General features: G+C 37.5%; 1 protein-coding gene across 2 annotated transcripts; it reads right to left on the bottom strand.

Annotated features, from left to right (window-relative positions):
• Positions 1-691: 691 nt before the first annotated feature.
• On the bottom strand, positions 692-20,363 carry SLC30A4 (solute carrier family 30 member 4). Of its 2 annotated transcripts, XM_062583739.1 has the most exons (7): positions 19,931-20,357; positions 14,595-14,741; positions 8,000-8,153; positions 7,572-7,779; positions 7,191-7,296; positions 3,749-3,883; positions 692-3,081 (listed from the first exon to the last, which is right to left on the bottom strand). In XM_062583739.1, exons 1-7 carry the CDS (start codon positions 20,307-20,309, stop codon positions 2,927-2,929), a joined length of 1,284 nt encoding a protein of 427 aa, XP_062439723.1. In that variant the 5' UTR covers positions 20,310-20,357; the 3' UTR covers positions 692-2,926. The 2 variants fall into 2 exon arrangements, with proteins under 2 accessions (XP_062439723.1, XP_062439724.1); XM_062583740.1 differs by lacking the exons at positions 692-3,081; positions 3,749-3,883; positions 7,191-7,296; positions 7,572-7,779 and adding an exon at positions 8,441-8,519 and having other exon boundaries at positions 8,032-8,153; positions 19,931-20,363.
• Positions 20,364-20,405: the final 42 nt, after the last annotated feature.

Below are 20,405 nucleotides of genomic sequence, written 5' to 3'. Positions count from 1 at the left end.
CCCAGTGTGGCTCTGGAAAGCAGTGACACTAGTTTTGGACACCCCTGTTCAAATCTTACATCTGCTTTGTTAGAGAAATCATGTTATACAAATGATTATTTCTCCTTATTTCAAGGAGGATGATTTTGCAGGAAGAAAAGAATGATGTAAGAGTGTGTAAGTGATCTTGTGATAGCCACAAGAAATAAAAGACTTACAAAGACTTTAAAAAGTCTTATTAGACCACGCAGATCTAAATTTCCATTTGAGTTTAGTTAGACCTTGAAACAGGGAACGTACATTTCAGAATCTCCCTGAGATACACACATTGATTCTTTTATCATAGGTTCTCATCTTCTGTGGCTTTTCTCTGAACTCCTTGCAGTTTGTCTATAGTGCTTGATCACAAGCCCCTCCAACAAAGGATGAATATAGGGTTTAAAGAATGTTTTGCCAATTGCTTTATGGCTGCTCCTCCTCCATACTTCGTTTTATATCAGTTTTTGTACTTTTAAAGTGCAGTTATTGCATGGGAAATAACAATACTTAAATTGTCCTGCCTGAAGACTGAGACATGATCCATTCTCCAATCCAATACAGTGTCTCCAAACTGAGTGAAGTCTGAGAGTTCATAGCAAGAACACTTCAAAAAACAGCTGCTGTGAGACTCAAGATTCAAGACAAAAAGACAAGAGACAGCAATACAAATAAATATTTTATAAGATAGCAATGTGAAGTTTAATTGATTTAATAAAAACCACAACAAAGCAAAACATTTCTGCTTTTTCAATTAAACAAATGTATAATAAATCATTACAATAAAAAACTCCAAATACAATACACATCTACCATACTTCAACTTCTAATTACATTGACTGTAAACCCCAATTTATTTAAATCCTATTTGAATATCAGTATGTGCAAAATACCTGTTGCTTTTTTTCAGGAAGTTCATAAGGATGGGATGTACTTTTTTCATAAACTGTGATATGGCTTATTTAGTGACACTGTATTAAAGAATTAACTTCCCCAGTATACTGCTACTTTGCCTCTGAGCTGAACGTACTCCCATGCTGTACTAAAGTGTTCCCATTTCTTGTCAGAACCAATACAAACATAATCCAGTGTTAGGTGTGCTTTTCCCAAACTAATACTGTGCTGTCAGTTTTCACCTCTGAAAATTTGTCATGTGATCCATACATCCAAAAAGGAAAGAAAACAAGCCAAGTTTGTTACTACTAAATGCAGATATAAATCAGATCAGTATTCATAACTGAATATCACAGCATCTATTATAGGGCAGAAATTTTCCTTTCTGATCCAAATGCAGAACTACTTTTGATATCAGTGGAAGTTCCTCAGAGATGAAAGCACAGAATAAACAAAACGTAAGAAACCAAATTCTGTCTGTCTTTTGAACTTTTCAGGTCATATTCTTGTTGCCCTTGGCTTGTCTTATGCAAATGACTCCAGAAACATGCATAAATCTGCGCTTGAAGGTATTGTATCTTAGTGGCAATAATTACAGGCAAGTAAAAGGCAGATAAGAGATTTTATCCTTCCATATACATTCATGTTCAGGGATTCCGCTGCGAGGCTAAGCAGTTCAGTTTTGTGGACTCTGAGCTGTCAGGATAAGGAAACAGTCTTTTCATACTGCCTCTTCCCTCTACCAATGTAAGAAAAGGCCCAAGAGAATGCTACCCCTGTAGGGTGGTTACAGTGTTGTTTTCCAGCATAGGTAAGAAAGGATCGTGGATTCCTTGACTTGTAGAAATGGAATGAAATAGGTTACTGAGCTTTCTTGGGTTTTGTTTTATTCATAAATCTAAGTAGTGAGGTACTGCTGTTTCAGTGGCACTCCTGTCAGGATATCTCCACTACTGTGCTTGAAGCAAAGATGAAATAAAAAGGTCAGAGATTCAAGACTGAAGAGATACTGTGTATCTAAAATTTCTGCTCCATACTTTCCTGCTTGAAGATCTATGTATTTTACATGTCTACAGATTATATTTGAGGGTATCTCCCTACCAAGCATACTTTCTATCATTCAGTTTTCTTTTAACAATGGAAATCAATCATGAAAAATGTTCAATTACAGCACATTTATTAATTATAATTAGAATGCATGCTAATTAATTGGCCTTTTAATATGAATCAAATGTTGTTTTAGACATTCAAGAATATTAATAACAAAGTCATCTTACAACTCAAAACTTCGTAAAATAAATACCTGTTTCTAAGGTATGAAGCCTATTCTAAAATACATTAAAGATAACCGATCACTTAAACACTTCGGGTCCAGTTTTGTGTCTCTAGTTAAACACCAGAAGCCTGGGCAAGGATTGGCCTGTCTGGGTCTCTGAATGTCCAGATTAAGCTAAGTTTCTGGTCTGGGTACCGTAAATTTTGTGTTTTGCAATGTTTCTGAAGAGACAATTCTATAAAAGAATTCAACTATCACTGTATGCATCAAAGTTTAAGATACTGTATGAAAATGACTATTGCAAAAATACTGTATAGTGAATTCAGGGATCATGGAATGCTGGCATGATCAGCATTAGAGATTTTAATTGAAATACTGAACACTTGATGCTCCATTTAGAGTGCAGGTACTTCGTGGTACACAGTTATCAAAGGACAACATTGATCTGTAATTTGTGAGGTATCTGCAGAGCTGTGTTGCAATCTGTAAACAACAATCTTCAAACAACTTTGTCTCAAAATCATAATAAATTGAATAAACCAGTACAAGGAAGAGAGTGAAATACATGTTCTGTAGGGCAACTACTGCACATTTTGCAGCACCAGTTCTCCCTGCTGCATGTTACATGATACAAATTAACACATTAAGGATTCTATTTGATCATTTTGATTTTGCATTTATTGCTCTCAGTCTTTAACTACAAGATAAAGAATAAGGCAGCAGTTCCCAAAACATACGAAATTAGGCACTGGAACTCTGACAACTTGAACAGGTTTTGCTTATTTCCTGTTTGTAACTCTGAAGCTGGACAGAGCATTTGTACATCCCAAATGTGTTCAGCAGCAGTTGTCTGGCCTTAGACTGAACTTCCTCCCATTTAGATGAACTACCAGGAACTGAAAAAATAAAAAAAAAAAATAATGAATACAGTTCATTCCTCAAGAAGCTTGACCAACCTGCTGTTCTTGTATCTATCACGCAGTCTTACCAACTGGAATAATCTTTGTTCACACTGATGGTATTTATCAATTTAATACTGTACTATGGTCGATATGTACTACATATATTATTTTACACCTTTAGGCCTATATTCCATCATTAGAACTGTATCTTGTTAGAACTGTGGATCTGGTAGATCAAAAACAATCAAACTTTCTTACTAAGAATTAATATTCACGCACTGCATGAGATGTGTAAACCACCACAGGTTTTGACAAAACACAGTGTTAATTTTTAGATTGTTCCACATACTAGTTCAGAACTTTGCTGTATCTTTCCCTACACAATGTAAGGAATTTCTGAAGAGAAATACTTTTTTCCACTCAAAGAATCCATACCGAATGTTTCAGTATGAATGCATTTTCTCCTTGCACAATTTCCACTTAAACTTTGTCCTTATCAAATGAGGGGTTCTGTGCCTTGCTGTACAAAAGCAAAGTTAGTAGATTTTTTTTCCCCATAATGATGCTTCCTGAATTTACCTAGTGATAATATGAAGAGAAAGTCAAAAGTTTTTTTCCTATATTTGGACTTAATCTGGAATTATGTTATGCACCATCTTACCTAATTGCAAGTGAACTATGGCAGTTGTTTTTCCTGCAGTGAGAGACCAGATATTTAAATCTTCTATAGAATAAACATCTTCAATTTTCATCAAGTCTTCCTTAATACGATCCACATTCAAATGCCTTGGAACTCCTGTGATACCAAATAAGAGGTAAAGTTAACTCTATTTTCTGCAAACACTCACTGGCCTTCAAAATAAGATGTCATGGCAGAGCTCAAAAGTCAAGAGAGTTTATAGTTTGTGTTGAATTTGAAGTGATTAGTAACTTCCAAATTATCAATGGAGAAGAATACACAAACTGGCATACTGAATAAATTCAGTGTGGATACAGAACTTGTACTGGAATTGTACTGCTGTCTCAGAAATCCGTTTGTCCATTCCAGAATCCTGTCACTGGCAGTAGCCAATGTCAGATCATTTGGCTCAGTGTATATCTATAGACACAACTTCAGTGCAACACCTAAATACTAGTAACTGCTTAGACCAGACTCTTCAAAGGGAAGTATAATTACATATCAAAATGCCTAAATAACATTTCTTCCAAACATCAAAAATTAGTTGTTGATTAATGACTTGAAGCACAAATAACCATCACTTTTAAATGTTTAGACTAGGTAATGCAACTAGGAATATTATTCATGTAATACATTTTCTAATCCTAAAAGCTCTTTGTTCTGTTACTAGAACTTGTCAAAAATATACATGTGGGGAAGATTTGCTGTTCTGCATTGGTTTCAGCTCTGAATCAGAATTGAAAGCCAAATTGTTGAAAGGTTTTATGGAAATAAATATTTTCTAAGCCCAAATTGGATATACTGAAGTAGAATTTTTTAGAATGCTTGAACAAGCTGAAATAGTATTTTTTCCAAAGGAAAATTTAATTTTAAAAATACTACTAAAAACAATTAAAATGTTTATTTTGAAAGGTTATCTTAAAATATTATTTATTCTAAAAGCTAAACAGTATCTGATGGTCCACTGTACAGCCAATTTCTTCTCATTGCAAGTCTGTTTCCCATGAGGACTTCCTTCAAAGTGTTCGAGTAATGCTGTGAAAAAACCTACAAATAGTTAACAAGACTCAAGGGTAAGGGGGAGAGGACACTGTAAAACAGTATTGCAAAGAACAGCCAGCTCCAGCTGAATAACCTTGATGAAACCACAACACTCTGAAGAATGTGGGTAGAGGGGTAGACAAGACAAAAACAGTAGAATAACCCAGAGTAACCTTAGGTTCATTAAGGCTTATTAACATATTATACTACACACTCCTAAATGAATAATGAGATGGAAATGGCATGATAATGATGTTACCACCGCCTTCTATGCTATTAACAGGAATGTTAACAGGAATGTTAAAGTGCAAGCACAGAGTGAATACATGATGTAATGAAACTGTAACCAATACAAAAATTTGTATAAAGTACTCCCTGAAAAGTTTGTATAAATAAAGAATGAGAAGGTGTGCTAGCTTTATGGATCTACCACCTAGTACCCATCTCTGTGCAGAACTCAAATAAACAAGTATCTCGAAGCTGTGTGTCTATTGGTTACTTGCACACCAGGTAAGAGAACCCAGTTTTGGGACAACAAAAGAATGCACACTCCATTATGTGTGATCATCGAAAACTAAAGTCAGAATCTGAAAATGATATAGTCTGTCTCTTGCTGTCTCATGACACTTCTTTTTTAAGGTAACTGGTACCATCTTCAAGTGATGGTGGTAATCCATCTGCAGTGGTCAATGCATATAACTGTCTAATAGGGCTGCATCTTTACAAATCAATAATTTGTAAAGCCCTTCTGGCTGTCTTATTTTCAGCAGCTACAGCAACTCTGTAGCTTCCCTTCTCCACACTTTTGTTGCACTAAGAGCAGAATCAAAATTTGAGGTGATCAACACTGGCTCAAAAAGCAGTACAAATATGTTGGAAAAATTCAAGCTTCTGTATACTCTGGATAGTTTTGTTTCTATCATAGCTTATCTTCCAGCTTTGTAGTTTTATTTATATATATTGTGAGGTATTCAGCCATTTGCTTCTCAAATTTCTTCAGAATTCTTGTATAACTCTTCTCTAGACCTGGTGCTTTACTGTGATTTAAATGATCTGTTTGTTCCAATACCAAATCTTCTGAAAGTTCAATGTCTAGGATTCTCTCATATTAAATGCAAAAATTCCCCTTTAGTAAAGACTAATAGAAAAATTATTTAGCTGCTAAGTAACTAGCTAATTGCCTGGTATTATTTCTACAGCTTGCATCATGCTGTTGGCTAGACTGCCATGCTGGGTTCTAAAGCTATATTAGAAACCAGAATCTCACTACTTGTATTTGATAATCATGTGAATTTGAAGTTTAGCATTCCTAGTGTAATGGTGAAACTTTGTTAAAATTAATACTGAAAGCTGACGTAACCCCAAAGTCTCTGATTTTTAGCAGCAGTCTCCAGTATAAATACATGTCTATTTTCTGGAGTTTCTGAAATTGAGTTAGTAAAGTATCCCAGCGAACATGAAAACTACCTTTCATCACTTGTAATAAAATCATTAATTCAGACATTTTTTGACAATCAGGATGCCTATGCAAACATCTACAACTCAAACATGTTGAATTTGATACACTGTTAGTTTGTCATATCTGTTTTCTTTGGCTAAATCTCAGTTGCTGCCTTGGAACTAATTGAGATTTCTTAAGCACATTTTACCATTTTTGTCTTCTGAGTGAACTTCCTCAGTTGTTCTTCCTAAATGACAAGAAAGGCACTAACACTTTCGTTAGTTGAAAGTACTAGATTAAACTGGAATAGTGGTCTTGCTAGTTACAATAACACAAAGAATGTTGCTGGCATTTTTCTGTCTGACTAAATCTCCACAAGGGATAGGATTATTCAGCTTACATTCAGCATTCTCCCCACCTCTCGTTTTACACCATTCTTGACTTATGCTTCTACTGCTGCTACTACAGAAACTACACAAGCGATACAGCAGGAGCTGCAGAAAAGGTGAAAGCAGGACAGGCATGAACCACTTGTGCAGCCATTTGGCCTAGATTTGCTGTCTCCTTTTACATGCATTCACATTCACTTTACATACAAGTTAAAGTGAAAATACAGAGTTGAACCTGGGCAAAGGTTCACTTAATCCAGCTCATGTCCATTGCAGAGACATAAGAAAGTTCTGTACTTTTCACTTTTACCCTCTCTGGATTCTGAGTTACCTGTGAGCAGAGCTAGGATTCATGCCATTCTGGCAAAGGTCAAAGAAGCATAAAGACTGCTGCAACTTAGATCAAGAACTCAAAGACTGTAGCAGCAGCAGGATTAACAAATTCTCTAGACACACCCCACATTGTTAGAGATGGTGATCATGAAAAAAAAAAAAAAAATCATTTCTCACTGGTATTTGACATGTAGTACTGCAGATTGTACACAGATCTTACCTTCCAGAATAATGACTCCTGTGTCACACAGAATTCGGACTGTTGTCAAAACCACCAGTATGGAGAATACATAAGTACATATAGGATCAGCAATCTTGTATTCTGGCTGCAAGGGAAGTCCCAAAGTGTTAAAGGATGTATGAAAATATGTTCCTTTAGATGTGACTCAAAATACGCACTTTTATTTCTTACAAATTTTTGTTTAAATAGTTACAAAATGCATAATAGAGAGATAGTTTTCACTTATCTTGAGTGAATTACAAAGCTTATAACAGAATGTCACAAAATACTATAGAAATTTTTATAGCTTACAAGTCTCTCTAATTTAATCATCGGAGTTTACAAAATTCCACCCTCCCTCAAAGACTAGCCATTCCTTACCTTGAAGCGTATGATGTATGCAGCTACAAGAACACCAATACTTTGTACCAAGTCCCCAAGAGCATGTACAAATGCTGCTCTCACTGCTAGGCTGCTGTGTCCATGGCTACTGCTGTGGGCTGTGTTAGGAGAGTTCAACTGAGGAACATGAGAGTGAGGGTGTGAATGGGAGTGAAGGTGGCCAGACTGATTCAGTAAAAACCCCATTCTGAAAATGAAAGAAGAAAAACACTCCAAGAAGCAGGTTTCAGGGTTCTTTTTTTTTATATAAATACATATTAAAAAATGGAGAAAGTACAATGTTCAATGTCATTTCCCTTATTTTATGAGAATTAAGAGGTCCAAAAAATGCCATCCAATGAGGAAGTTACAGGACTAATTAATAAATTAGTACAATGTACGAGTATTAATGGAGAAAGAGATCTTACATTAAGTTAACTGCAACACCAACAGCTGCTGTAATCAGCATGATATCGCCATTTATTTCATAGTCCATATGGATAGTTCTTTGAACAGCTTCATACAAGAGGAATGCCATAAGTATATACACCAGCAATACACTAATGACGGCTGATAATACTTCTGCAAACAGAAAAGGAAATGGCATTACAAAAATGAGTCTCAGATCTATTTCCTATTAAAAAATATTTATAATGTGGACAAAGCCTTAATTATTTTAACACTATTTTATGCTTATCATAACACTAATAAGTTGTGCAGTAATTCAGATTTAGAAACTAGGATTAACAAATGGAGTAGTTCATGCTAATCAGCTACTTCACACTTTCCTGTCAGTTTATCCTTCATAAGATTTTTCCCTGATTAAACTAAAATTTCTGCACAGACAATGACTGACTTCATCAGACTACCTGGAACTTTTGCCTGAGAAGTCACAAAGTCCTGTCCGGGGGAAAGGAAGATAGGGCATCTGAAACATCACCAGCCCACCTACAAACCAGAGAAAGTTTCATTTCAAACGTCCACAGTATTAAGCTGGATACAGAGATGATTTTTAGATATTCTTTACTGTTTAGAATGGAGCAAAAGTTATAAAAAGATTAATGCACTGAACAAACTCATCACACAGTATTAATATTTAGACTCTTGACAATGCATTCATACACATTTATTGTACATTTCAGCTATGAATTATCGCTTAATATTAGTCTCTGTATTGCTCTAATATGCTGTTTGAATGTTATCTGATGGCTACCAAATCTTTGTATTTTTTATAAAGAATATTGTTAAGATTAGGATTTTTGTTTTAGTAATTTTTACATCTAAATAAAAAGAAAATTAGACAGTAAATAAAAACTGATACCTCAGTGCCCTGTACCTCCAGCAGCCTTTTGTATCTCTGAAAAGTGGTTATAACTCCCCCGAAGGCTCCTGCTGTTCTGATGTGAGCTAAATGGGGCTGTATTTTGAAAAACACTTTAAGCTGGCACTGCTACTGAAGGAAGTATTGTCCCCCTTTTCCTTGCTGTTTGTTCCCACTCTGCACACCCTACCTGTGCCAGCACAATGCCCCTGGAACTGGCTCAGAGAACCAATATGCTATAGTCAAAGCTACTATCTTAAAATCCTACAAAAATAATTTATTCTCCTTTAGGGTCCACTTGTGCTGATTATAGCATAAAGAACGCAGCAGTAGAGGAGCAAGAAGCAGGATCCAGAGCCAAGGTAGGAACACTGTTTATGGTTATGGTGTCATTTTATACTGGCAAGTACGTGTGAAACTGTGACCCACTAACACAGAATGTGAGCAGTGCAGAGTCATCAGGCCTCAGGAACGTTGTGAAGATCACCAAAGTGGTGTAGCACATAAATTAGTGACAGGCACAGTTCTCCACGCTTCAAGGATTTCCGCTTCACACAAAATTGCTCACTATATAATCTGTATGAGTAGATGGGCTCCACATAGGACAGTTTTACAGACAACAAAGAAACCCAAAGCTCTTCAAAGCTGTTTTTGAAGGGGACAGTTCTCCTCCATCTAAACCCCATGATTAACCTACTCTGTCCCATGCTGAAGTATTTCCATGCTAAGTTATAAGTAACAGATTCAAAGAGGAAGGCTCTTCCCACATCCCCATGCTGTGGAGTGGCTGCTTCCAATATGAGCGTGCTTCACAGACCCTAATGCATCTTCCTCCTGAAGAGAGGTAGAGGGTGGTGGTTTATTTTGTAGAGAATTCCTGTTCTGCTAAACTGTTCACGTTCTGTGTGTAAGGTGGTTTTACAACACAGGTAAAAATTGTCTTCCTTAAACTATAAACTTGTGGAAAGAAAATTTGTCTCTGGTAAGGCTAGGTATTATTGAAAGGAACTGCTGCTTCAAAACATACAGTAGTCTTGCTTATAAAGGCACTCTTACATCTTTTTTGACTGTTAATCACTCATGGTTCCCTTTCTTTGGGTAGGCACTATATCAGAATATCCCTTATCAATAAGAAACAAAAAAAAGCATTGTTAAAAAATAGCATTAAAGCCTCTCCAAAGAAAAAAAAACACTGAAGGATCATACAACTAAATTATCACAGTGTATAGGTACAAGGGATAAATGAAGCTTACATGAGGTAACATTTCATATTTTCTATCTTTTGAGTATGTGTAATAAATTTTCTGATGAAATAAAATTTAATTAGGAGAAGCAAGTTGCTTGAACCTAAAATATTTCAAAATCTCTCTCATTCTAAGGTAGGAAATACCACCTAAATTCCTGGCACATCAGCCTAGGAACCAGGAAAGCTGGGGTTCTCCAACCTCTCCCCGAGCGTTTCCTTTTGTTTCATTTCACCCCATACCCTGCAAGTTCCTATTTCCAGCTTTTTACTTATATAAATATATGTACGTTATGTACATATACACACATACACACACATATATACAAATAAGCTCCATGTCAGTTTCTGCTCTTTCCCAGATGTTCCTCCCAGTCCACTGTGCTCACACAGATAAGCACCCTTGTCCACTTTGTCTGAATCCTGGGACAAGGTAAGAAGCTGTCTGTAATGTTCTACCATAGGAGCGTCTTATTCACAAGTTTCTGCTGGGCATATGCAAACCGTTACGTACCAAAACGGCAATCTGACAACATGCAGTCAAATTTTTATGGGAAGACAAAAGACACACTCCTGTTACAGCTTTCTTCTTTTGCCCACTCCTCTATGGGCTGCTGTAAAGCATACGGGTATTAGAGCTTTTTGAATAGGTCACTAGACTATTTTTAACAAAAACGTATCTTTCCATCTAGCTTCATATTCTGAAATGATTGACCTGTTGCAGTTTAAATAAAAATAAAAAATTAAAAAAGAAAGAAAGAAAAATCAGATGAAGCCATGACACCTGACAGGGAAAACTCCGGCCCAAACAGTTAAAAAGACTGTTTCAGTTATAAGCAAGTTAATACAGGATCTTAGAAAAAAAGAAGCACTGGGAAGACATTAATGCTAGCTCCATTGTATTGCATGCAAATCTGCAGCCAGGACTGAGAATTTCTAATCATTATTTGTAATGCTCATTAGTGTCACTTGTCAGGTCATTGGGATCTTAGCCTCCCTGTGTGAATTCAGCGATCAGAGATGATATTAATTTTGCTTTGAATTATAACTGTTGTTCATCCTTTCTCTGTACTCTGTCCTGATTTATTCCACAGCAATAGCAAAATTTGACTCTTAGCTATACTATAGCTCTGCGACTGTTTATCTGAGAACTGCCTCCGTTATCCCTCTGTTCTGAATCTGTCACTGTATCATATAGCTTTGATTAATGCAGAAGGTGTAATTTCCAGAAAAGTATTGTCTCCTTTTTATTTACTGAATATTAGAAAAGAACATGCAGCTATAATAAGCATCTTAATATCACCAAAATCACTTGATCCATAGGCTGCATTTTTAACATCATTATGGGAGGAGAAACGCATGTCAACACATTCAGTTGTTTGGTGATGTGTTAATGCCTGGATGAGTACCAGCATTGCCAGGCAGTAACAAAGCTCTGAAAAGCAACTGTCACAATCTCAGATGATTTCAGAACAATACGAAATGGAATCATCCATGCAAGCAGTGGCATGCTTTATAAAGCTTCGTTAAAATAATTTTTTAGAAGTTTTTCTAGCATTCTTTTTTTAATTTGTGAATTCATAGCACATTAGCACCAAAGAAATAATATATTGTAATTTTTAAATCTAAAACCATGTTTTCTGTAGTGGAAACCACTATTTTCCTTGCAGTAGCTTTCACAAAGTCATTGTCATGTTGGCATTGTAGATTTGTGCTATCTTTCACTTCTTTTGAAATTAACTGTGCACTGACTAAGTCTGTCATTACTAACGTTGTCTCTGCAGGAATGGAAAGATGCCAGATTCTATATCTGTGGTTAGATCTGCTCTACGTCTTGCTGAAAAGGAGATATCTCCACTTGGTGAAACAACACTACTTATGACTTCAACAATGTATACAATACAGCCCTTTTCAGGGCTGTATTGTTGCACTGACTGCAAGACTGCAATTTCCATTATTTCATCTTAACTTTTCTAACCTATTCCTGAATCTGTCAGCTTCCTTTTTACCACTGAAAAGGCAGTACAACCACAGATGGACCATACACTTTATGTATTCAAAGAGAATTCAAACAGATGAAAGTAGTGCTAATTTTGTTCTACATTTGATCAGATAACCAGTAGATTTGATGTCTTGTTTTTACCATGCACATGGTTACAGAAACCAGTTTGAAAATTCATGGTTCTACAAACGAAAGTGGTAATAAGCACTAGAAACATTGTTCATTTTACAGTTTTCATGCTTACTATGTGTACAGGTTATCTTAAAATTTAATGCAAAGCAGGTCAGCCATGAGACAGTTCTTGTACATATTCCCAGCTTTGAACAGATGTTCCAAGTTTTTCTGTGACAGATGCTCAGTCTTTAACATTCTGCTATGTTCTAATGTATCTCATTAGATTTAAGCTATTGTTGAGCTCATACTATTTGCTGACAGGCTTCTTACAATATAGAATATTTGGGAAAACACGCTACAGCAAAGATACAGCATAAAAGCAGCTTTGTTCTGTTGCCAGCATTCATCGAGGTGTAAAACTGGGCCCTCAAGCCATAATGTTCCAATCAGGCAAATAACCCTCACAAATGTGGCTTTAGGAGACTATTCAGTCATTCTGAATCTGAACCAGGCCATCTTCATTACATGCAAGGCCTAGATCTAGGTTTTGGGGTTTTCATGCAGGATGGGTCTCTAGGCAGTGATTTTTTCCATAACTGAGTAAGATTTTGATGGTTAAATACAAGTATGTCATATTTTTCCTAAGATTAATTGCTCAAGCTTCCTGTTTTAATTTCAACCATAGCATGTTCATTCTACATACTAACTGGTTTTTAAAAGGTTATAAAGACATATAAAGTACTCTAAAATTGTTTTTAAATGAAGCTAAGATGACGTACAATGTCTAAATACTACCAAACATCCTTGTGCAGAATATGAGCAAATGCCAAGGGCATACATCCAAGGTCAGGTTTCAGTATTAAGGGGAACTCTTACCACAAAATTAAAACTTCTTGAAAGAAAAGTTTGTAATGGGAAATGCTGGCATTGTTAATCCATTTGTGCTAAAGCCCCAAAGATCTTTGCTAGTGTACAGAGTTATGCATTCATGCATTAGTGACTAACTGATGAGATATGACTAGAAGTGATGGAACTGTTGAATTCTATTGCTGTTCTAGCAGCCAAAGAAAGAACTGCATATACTGACTACACAAGACTGAAATTCTTTGAAAAATGTATATTATAGAACATATAGAGCAGAGGTAGCAAGCGGTGATGCTAAAAATGGATCTATTTCATGAAGTATGAAAGTTGAATTATTATTATTATTACCTGATACAGTTATCAGCTACATGAAAGCATCCTTTATCATCTTGTATTTGCAACTGTGAAGTAATGAATCCTGAAAGTACCCTTCCAAAGTTTAACTCATAATACTGTTTATACTTGTTTTACAGACAAAGTAAAGTAACTTACTGTATCACATACCACAGGATGTTTTGATCACTGATGTCTGTGTGTTTCTGGGAGTGCAACAGGTACTAACTTAAGAGATTTCTTGCAGGCCAGAGCTATGCTATGATGCTACACTCTACAGAACTTTTTAGCTCTGGATTAAGATGTCATTAGTAATGCTGTATAGAAGCTTTTTCCAGTGCCATAATCAGTAGCAATGAAATCAATGGGATTTCATAAATCAGACCCGCTGCTGATAAATTGTTTTGGACTGACATATACCACTCCTGCTGCGACAGACTTCTCAGTGGTTACTGTCACAGAAGCAGGAACAGTGATACAGCAGTGAGTGACCACTGAATGTACCCTGTTTTGCTCAGTTCCAAAGTTGCACAACGGCCTGACCTGCTGTAACCGCCCCAGTAACTATGGATGGGTTGAGAAGCATGGCTGTATACTGTATATCCCAATAATCAAAAACACTTCCTCTTTAAGAAGGAAAATCAAACTTCAAAAATTCAGAAAATAACTGTGAATTTGATAAATCCTAGTTCCACAGAGACTGAGAGGCTAATTCTGCTCACAGTGAGTGAAACCTTGCCCTCAAACTTGACTTCTGACAGAGATTTAAAAATTAAAAAAAAAAAAAAAAATGATTACCAGAAAGTCACCAGTATGATACTCTCTATCAAAAGGAGCTATGACCAAAACTTGTGGAGAGGCCAGGCCAGATATTGCACCATAACTAGCCACCTTTAATTTTAGCCATACTTGGTAGAGCTCAGGCAAGGTTAGACAGAAACAAGCGCACATCTGAGCTCTAGTATATAGTGGATCTCTCCCAACCACAATGGCCAAAGAAGCGAAAAGACATCAGAGTTAGGATCCTAAACATAAAGCTATTTTCAGATTTGCTACTACTTTCTAGCATTTATTTCTGTAGAATTTGATTTTCTTTACCGCTGTTGCCTAAAATAGTGTTAATAGTAAAAGCTGGTACCTACATACCTAAGCGATGAAATCCAAAGGTGAACCTCTTTGTGGGAGACTTTGCAGACAGCCAGAGAGCAAGCAGGGTCAAAATAATTCCACTAAGGTCAGTTAACATATGAAGTGCATCTGTCATAATTGCTAGACTGTTAGCCACATATCCACCTGAAAACAAATTTGGAAAAGTCAGGACATGAGACTAATGATTCTGGATAGTATACTCGTGGCAGTTTACAGTTGCTTGTTTTCAAAACACTGCATTAAGCACATGGGAGTATTCTTACAACACTGAACAGATACTTTTTCCCCTTGCAGTCAACATGCGATGCTATAATTTAAACCTACTGTAATTACAAATGCAGTGAAGTGTGCCCTCTGTTAAAGTAACAGGGATTCAGTCCTGTAATTCCCAGTGAGATTACCTGTTTCATAAGGTTTGCAAGCTCAGGCCTCAAATAATTTAATATCTTTTCTCTGTATAGTGCATGTGTTTAATCAGCAGATCCTTCCATGAAACTATGGTTGTTAAATCTTTTGACACTATGAAACATAGACAGAGATCCAGTGACTCAACAGCAAAGAAATTCACCCTGCCCTCTCTTTTATTTTTACTACACTATCTTTTAAGTTTCATTATTACTGTCTTAGCAGAGGTGTACAACTTCTGCTACTATATATTGGAGACAATAACTTTCACTTGCACGGCTTCTTTCTTTGTTATTTATTACCATACTTTTTCTCATAATTATGAGCTGCCTAGAGACAAATAACCTCAGATCAAAGGTTAAAATTTTCATTCTGATTCAATCGTCAATGTTACTATTGGATGGGCGAGAGGGATCTCAACAATGTGCCCCTCTCTTAAAAATCCCTTATCCAAATGGGAAATCAAGGACAGGCTGTGTTGTCTTCCATATGTGTGAAGGTAAGCCCATTTTTTCAGGAAGGATTACATCTTTAATATCAGTTCCACAATGGCTTAGTTTCTCTTTTCACCTTGAGACTGTCATTGAACCTGTAGGTTCTACTGAGCAGAGCATGCAGCTGGCATGCCATTTGGCAGGCTTCAGGCTCCAACTAATATTTCAGGCCAGAGATATCTTTGTATACAATTAAAAATGTCTTACTGAAAAATCAGAGGTAAGCCATGAGGAAACAGAAAAAGGAACTTCAGAGTTCCCTTTTATGAGCGGGAGTCTGTCTGCCTGTCTCTATACACACACCTGCAGATAGAGCTACACTCTCCTCCCCACCCAAATACAAAGAGCATGGCTGCATATTGTAGTGGTTACTTGTACTCTCCCTAACTATTGAAGACAGAGCACCTTATTCCAACCTAGCTCCCTTCCTCCATTCCCTTTCTTTAGCATTCATAACTTTCTACTCAAATTCCTCTGAGGCTGAAATTTTCCAAAGGCCATCACAGCTCACGGATAATGAGCTGAAGTTTAAGCTTTAGCAATTCAGCAGCTTTTTGAATAAAATAAGTTATACCTTTCCTTTCTGAATTAATTTGTATTCTTGCATAATTAAAAAAATGACTTAGAAATTAGAAATTTCTGTTTTATAATCAATACAGAAGAAATAATTCATGTCTAAGGACATTCAGTTCAGTAGTTTAAGTGTATGATCATTTAAAGAATGCATGTTAACCCACATATATTAAAATCTGAATTGATTCAGTCCAAGATGAATCAATTTCATTTCAGCCAGTTTCTCTTTTACATATCTTTAAAAATAAAAATATGAAGAGAGAATTCAAATACTGCAGCTAATTTTAATGCAATGAAGCTTAAGAAAACAACACTAAGATTAATAAATTTGGAAAGTGAAGGTTCTCAATTTCTTGGCAGCTTGGGAAAAAAAAAACAAAAAAACACAGACATCTACAACCCTTACAAATAGAAGGCCCAACGGCTCAGCGCCATTTCCACTGACCCTTAAAGGAGGACAGCAGTCCTCGTCCCGGATGATCAATTAGGAATCTCTAAACATATCTGAACACATCAAAACCCCAGTCAGAAAAGCTAACCAAGATACGCGGTATGTTTTTCATTCTTGATGCAAAATGTTCCAATAAAGTCTAAGTTGTTATCTTTTACACTGTCTGTTTATCAAATTTATCAACAAGCACTGAAGTGGACTAGGTTAATGAGCTTGGCTGTACTTTGGAAAAAATATGCCAGTCAAGATTTCACAAAGCTTGGTATTGAAGCAAAGTTTCCTTCACCTTGACATCAGTAACAGATAACAGAAAGGGTTTTACTGAAGAATGTAACTGTCTGATAGGGTCTTCGGCCTTTTCGTCAGAAACTCAAATCTGTCAAGAATCATACAAGTCAGTTAAAATGTCCTACATGATCAAAGTTTCCCAAATACCTGAGCCATAGATTTATTCCAGATGTTCCAAAATTTGAAACCAATGGGACCAAATACAACACAGGGTTGGAGTAGAATGAATTAAACAGGTAGGGCACTGACCCACAACTTGAAGGCTCCATCTTTACTTGTTTTGCTACTGATTACCTGTCCTAGGACAAGTCATTCAGGTCAAGATCCATAAAAGTATTTAGAGAGTTAGTTCCCATTTATTTTCTGTGGAAGTTGGATGCACAAATACATTGTGGATCTGAGCCTTAATGCTTTATGCCTCAGTGCCCAAATAATGACAGAGGGATGCTAACAGCATACATAGACCTGATGACTGCGAGTCCATACAGTACTAATGCTTTGTACAGACAAATCAATCACCCTGACCTAAGCTTGCAAGCTTTTCCTGGCTAAGTGAGAAGCAATGATGATACAATACTCATAAGAAAAAAGATTTACTCTCAACACATTTCTAGTGCCATCCTTATATTAGCTACAGAGGGTATACAATACTGTGAACCAAATCAGAAACCTCCAAAAATACAGTCTCAGTGACTTCAGCATCAAGTTGTGAAGAGCTCAGGAATACTATTCAGTAATCCCATAGATAGATTCAGTCATCCTTCAGATGGATTAAATTCAGCATATATCACGACTCTGATGTGAATAAAGTCAGATAAAACCATTCTTAGGATAAAGGATATCTACAGTTGATGTAAGATGCTACATCTATTATCAAATTTGCCTGAGTTCATGCTGAACCAAAGTCTCAGCTAGAAAAAAAAAAAAAAAAAAAAAAAAAAACATGGCCAAAGGAGGGCCAGTTGAGGCATTCAAACTTATCTCTGCAGCAGGATGAAAGCTAACTGCCTTATCCATGAGTAGATAATGTATTGTGAAGTGTTATTAATGACTAACCAACTGCACACTGAAAGGAAGATCTTGAAGGACAGAAACACTATTTCCCATTACCCCATGTTCCTGAAAAAAGGCCCCGAATAAAACTGCAGTGCAGATAAACTCAATCTTCTGATCCATCTCTGAAGATAGATCTAAGGATTTTTTTTTCCATATATGTAGGACTAACTGTATTATTTATATTCAAATCATGTTTTTGGCCCCTACCCATACTGTAAAAATTTGTCTTTAAAGGTACAATTCATATCTGTCCTAGGACAAGAGATGTGAGACCACTAAATCATCCGAGGTAGAGGGATAGCACAGTGGTTATCACATCTGCTTTACATGCTGAAGGTCCTGGGTTCAAGCTCCCAGTCGAACCAGCACCAGGAGATCTCTGGGAGATTGGACTAGATGATCCCCAGAGATCCCTTCCAACCTTGCTGATTCTGTGATTTCACAAGGACAGTCATCAGATCTTCAGGTGTCACTGAACTAAGTTTGGATGGGTGAGAAAGAGGAGGCAAGTCCCCTGTCTACATGCTTCTCTATGTGAGGCATCTGTTCTTCACTTCCAGAAAGAGTTTTGTAACTTGATTTTTCTCTAGCAAATTATGGCCAATAAAATTTTCTGATAGACTTGTATGATAAAATAAAAACAATTTAAATGCAATTAACTGGCATAGCTGCTAGCAAAGACCTGGCTCTACCTAACTGAAGGTCTAATGATTGATATCATGATATACTGGCACTAAGTAACACTCTCCACTATTTTAAATCAGGAGAAAGAGGATGACAGTTTATGCACTCTTCACACCAAGCAGACACACTAAATGGCATGGATGTATCCACCAGACAGATGGTAACAGGACACTGATAATGAATTGATAAGTGAACAGTGATAAGGTGAATGCTACACTAAAAAATGATTAGATAATGGATAATCATTTACACATCCAGGGGGTTTTTAACTTTAGAATTTATTTCAAGCCTATGCCACTACAGCCTATTAAATGAAGTACAGTCTTGTTTTAAATGTATTGCTGTATTGTGTACAGATTCTCTCAAGCCTGGATAGCTAGTGATAGCATGCTTTTATAAGGGAGTAATAAAAGCTGAAGTTCAGCACTAGATTTATTCTTCTAACCAATAACTGAATCCTTGTATAGGAACAAATTTCCAGGTAAAAACCCAACATACTTCTTCCAAGTACTAAAACAAAAACCACAAAGAATTTAACTAATCATATGATTGAAGTAAATTAAAATAATAGGTATTTTAAAGTTTCCTATTACAACACTTAAGAATACCCAGTGGTTTGATTAATGCCTGTATGGAGCATGTGCTAGTGCAGAGCACAGCAGGAAATAAGCAAGTTATCAAAAAGTGGTTTCTTTACTGGATTGTTATTACTTATAGCTTCAGAGTTTGTCTTGTCAGTTGAAAAAAGAAAAGAAAACCAAAACAGAGTGCTGCTGTAACTGATGACTGAAGATGTAAATACCACTATACCATACCACACCATATCCTACCATATCATAACAAAATACTAGAGGTTTGTTACTATAAGTATCACCCTTAAAAGCTATGCTTCATCCCTCTTGTGGCAAACGCAGCAATATTTTAGGGCAGTAATTAAAAAATACCAAGGGTGAAACTATCCATTTTCTTCTAGTGGTTTATGTCTACATGATACCATGCCATTTTCCCCTCTTGAAAAGCAGCTTACAAAGTTACTAAGCAAGAGAAATAAAGAAACATTATACACACAAGTATATTTAAATAGCTTATATATATGAAAACCATATATAAATAATATGGGGGGTGTACACACACACGTGTGTGTGTATATAGATAGATGTATATACACACACACAAAACTGTACTGTAAGCCATGTTGAGGGATTGCTCTGGTTGAGGTAAATATAGCTGACCGACCCCCCCCCCCCTTTGCACAGAAAACGCGCGTGGACTTCGCTCCTTCTCCCTCTCCGAGCTTGCTGCTAACCTCCCCGGTCTCGCACGCGACAGCCCGCGGCCAGCGCCGGAGCCGCGCAGCAGAGGCCGCGGCGCCGCCGACTCACCTACGAGCTCCCCGGTCATGAAGAGCAGGTAGAGGGCAGCGGCCAGCGCCAGCCGCCTCTTCACCCGCCGCAGCCGGGCGCCCTCCCGCCGCCGCGCGCAGCCGCCGCAGGGCTCGGGCCGCGCGGGCCGCAGCGCGATGTCCCGCTCCAGCAGCGACTCGTCGTCGGACGGCGGCCGCGCGGGCGCCCTGTTCAGCGGCGGCGCCGCCGCCTCCGCCGCGTCGTCGGCCACCACCACGCGCAGCTTGTTGAACCGCGGGAAGTCCTCGTCGGCCGCCTCGTCGCACAAGTCCAAGGCACTGGAGTCGTTGAGGAACAAGGGCGCCTCGGGCCGCCGCAGCAGGGCCCTGAGGCTCGTCCAGACGCCGGAGCCGGCCATCGCGGCAGCGCCGCGGCTCCGCCGCCCCGCGCGGGTGGCGACCGGCAGCGCCGCCGCCCTGTCACGACATGTCGCCCGCGGCGGGCGCAACGCGCA

This window comes from Rhea pennata, chromosome 10 (genome assembly GCF_028389875.1).
Source record: "Rhea pennata isolate bPtePen1 chromosome 10, bPtePen1.pri, whole genome shotgun sequence".
In the NCBI taxonomy this organism is placed as follows: Eukaryota; Metazoa; Chordata; class Aves; order Rheiformes; family Rheidae; genus Rhea; species Rhea pennata.
The sequence above is the reverse complement of the archived record's forward strand: the minus strand, read 5'-3'. Positions and strand labels throughout refer to the sequence as shown.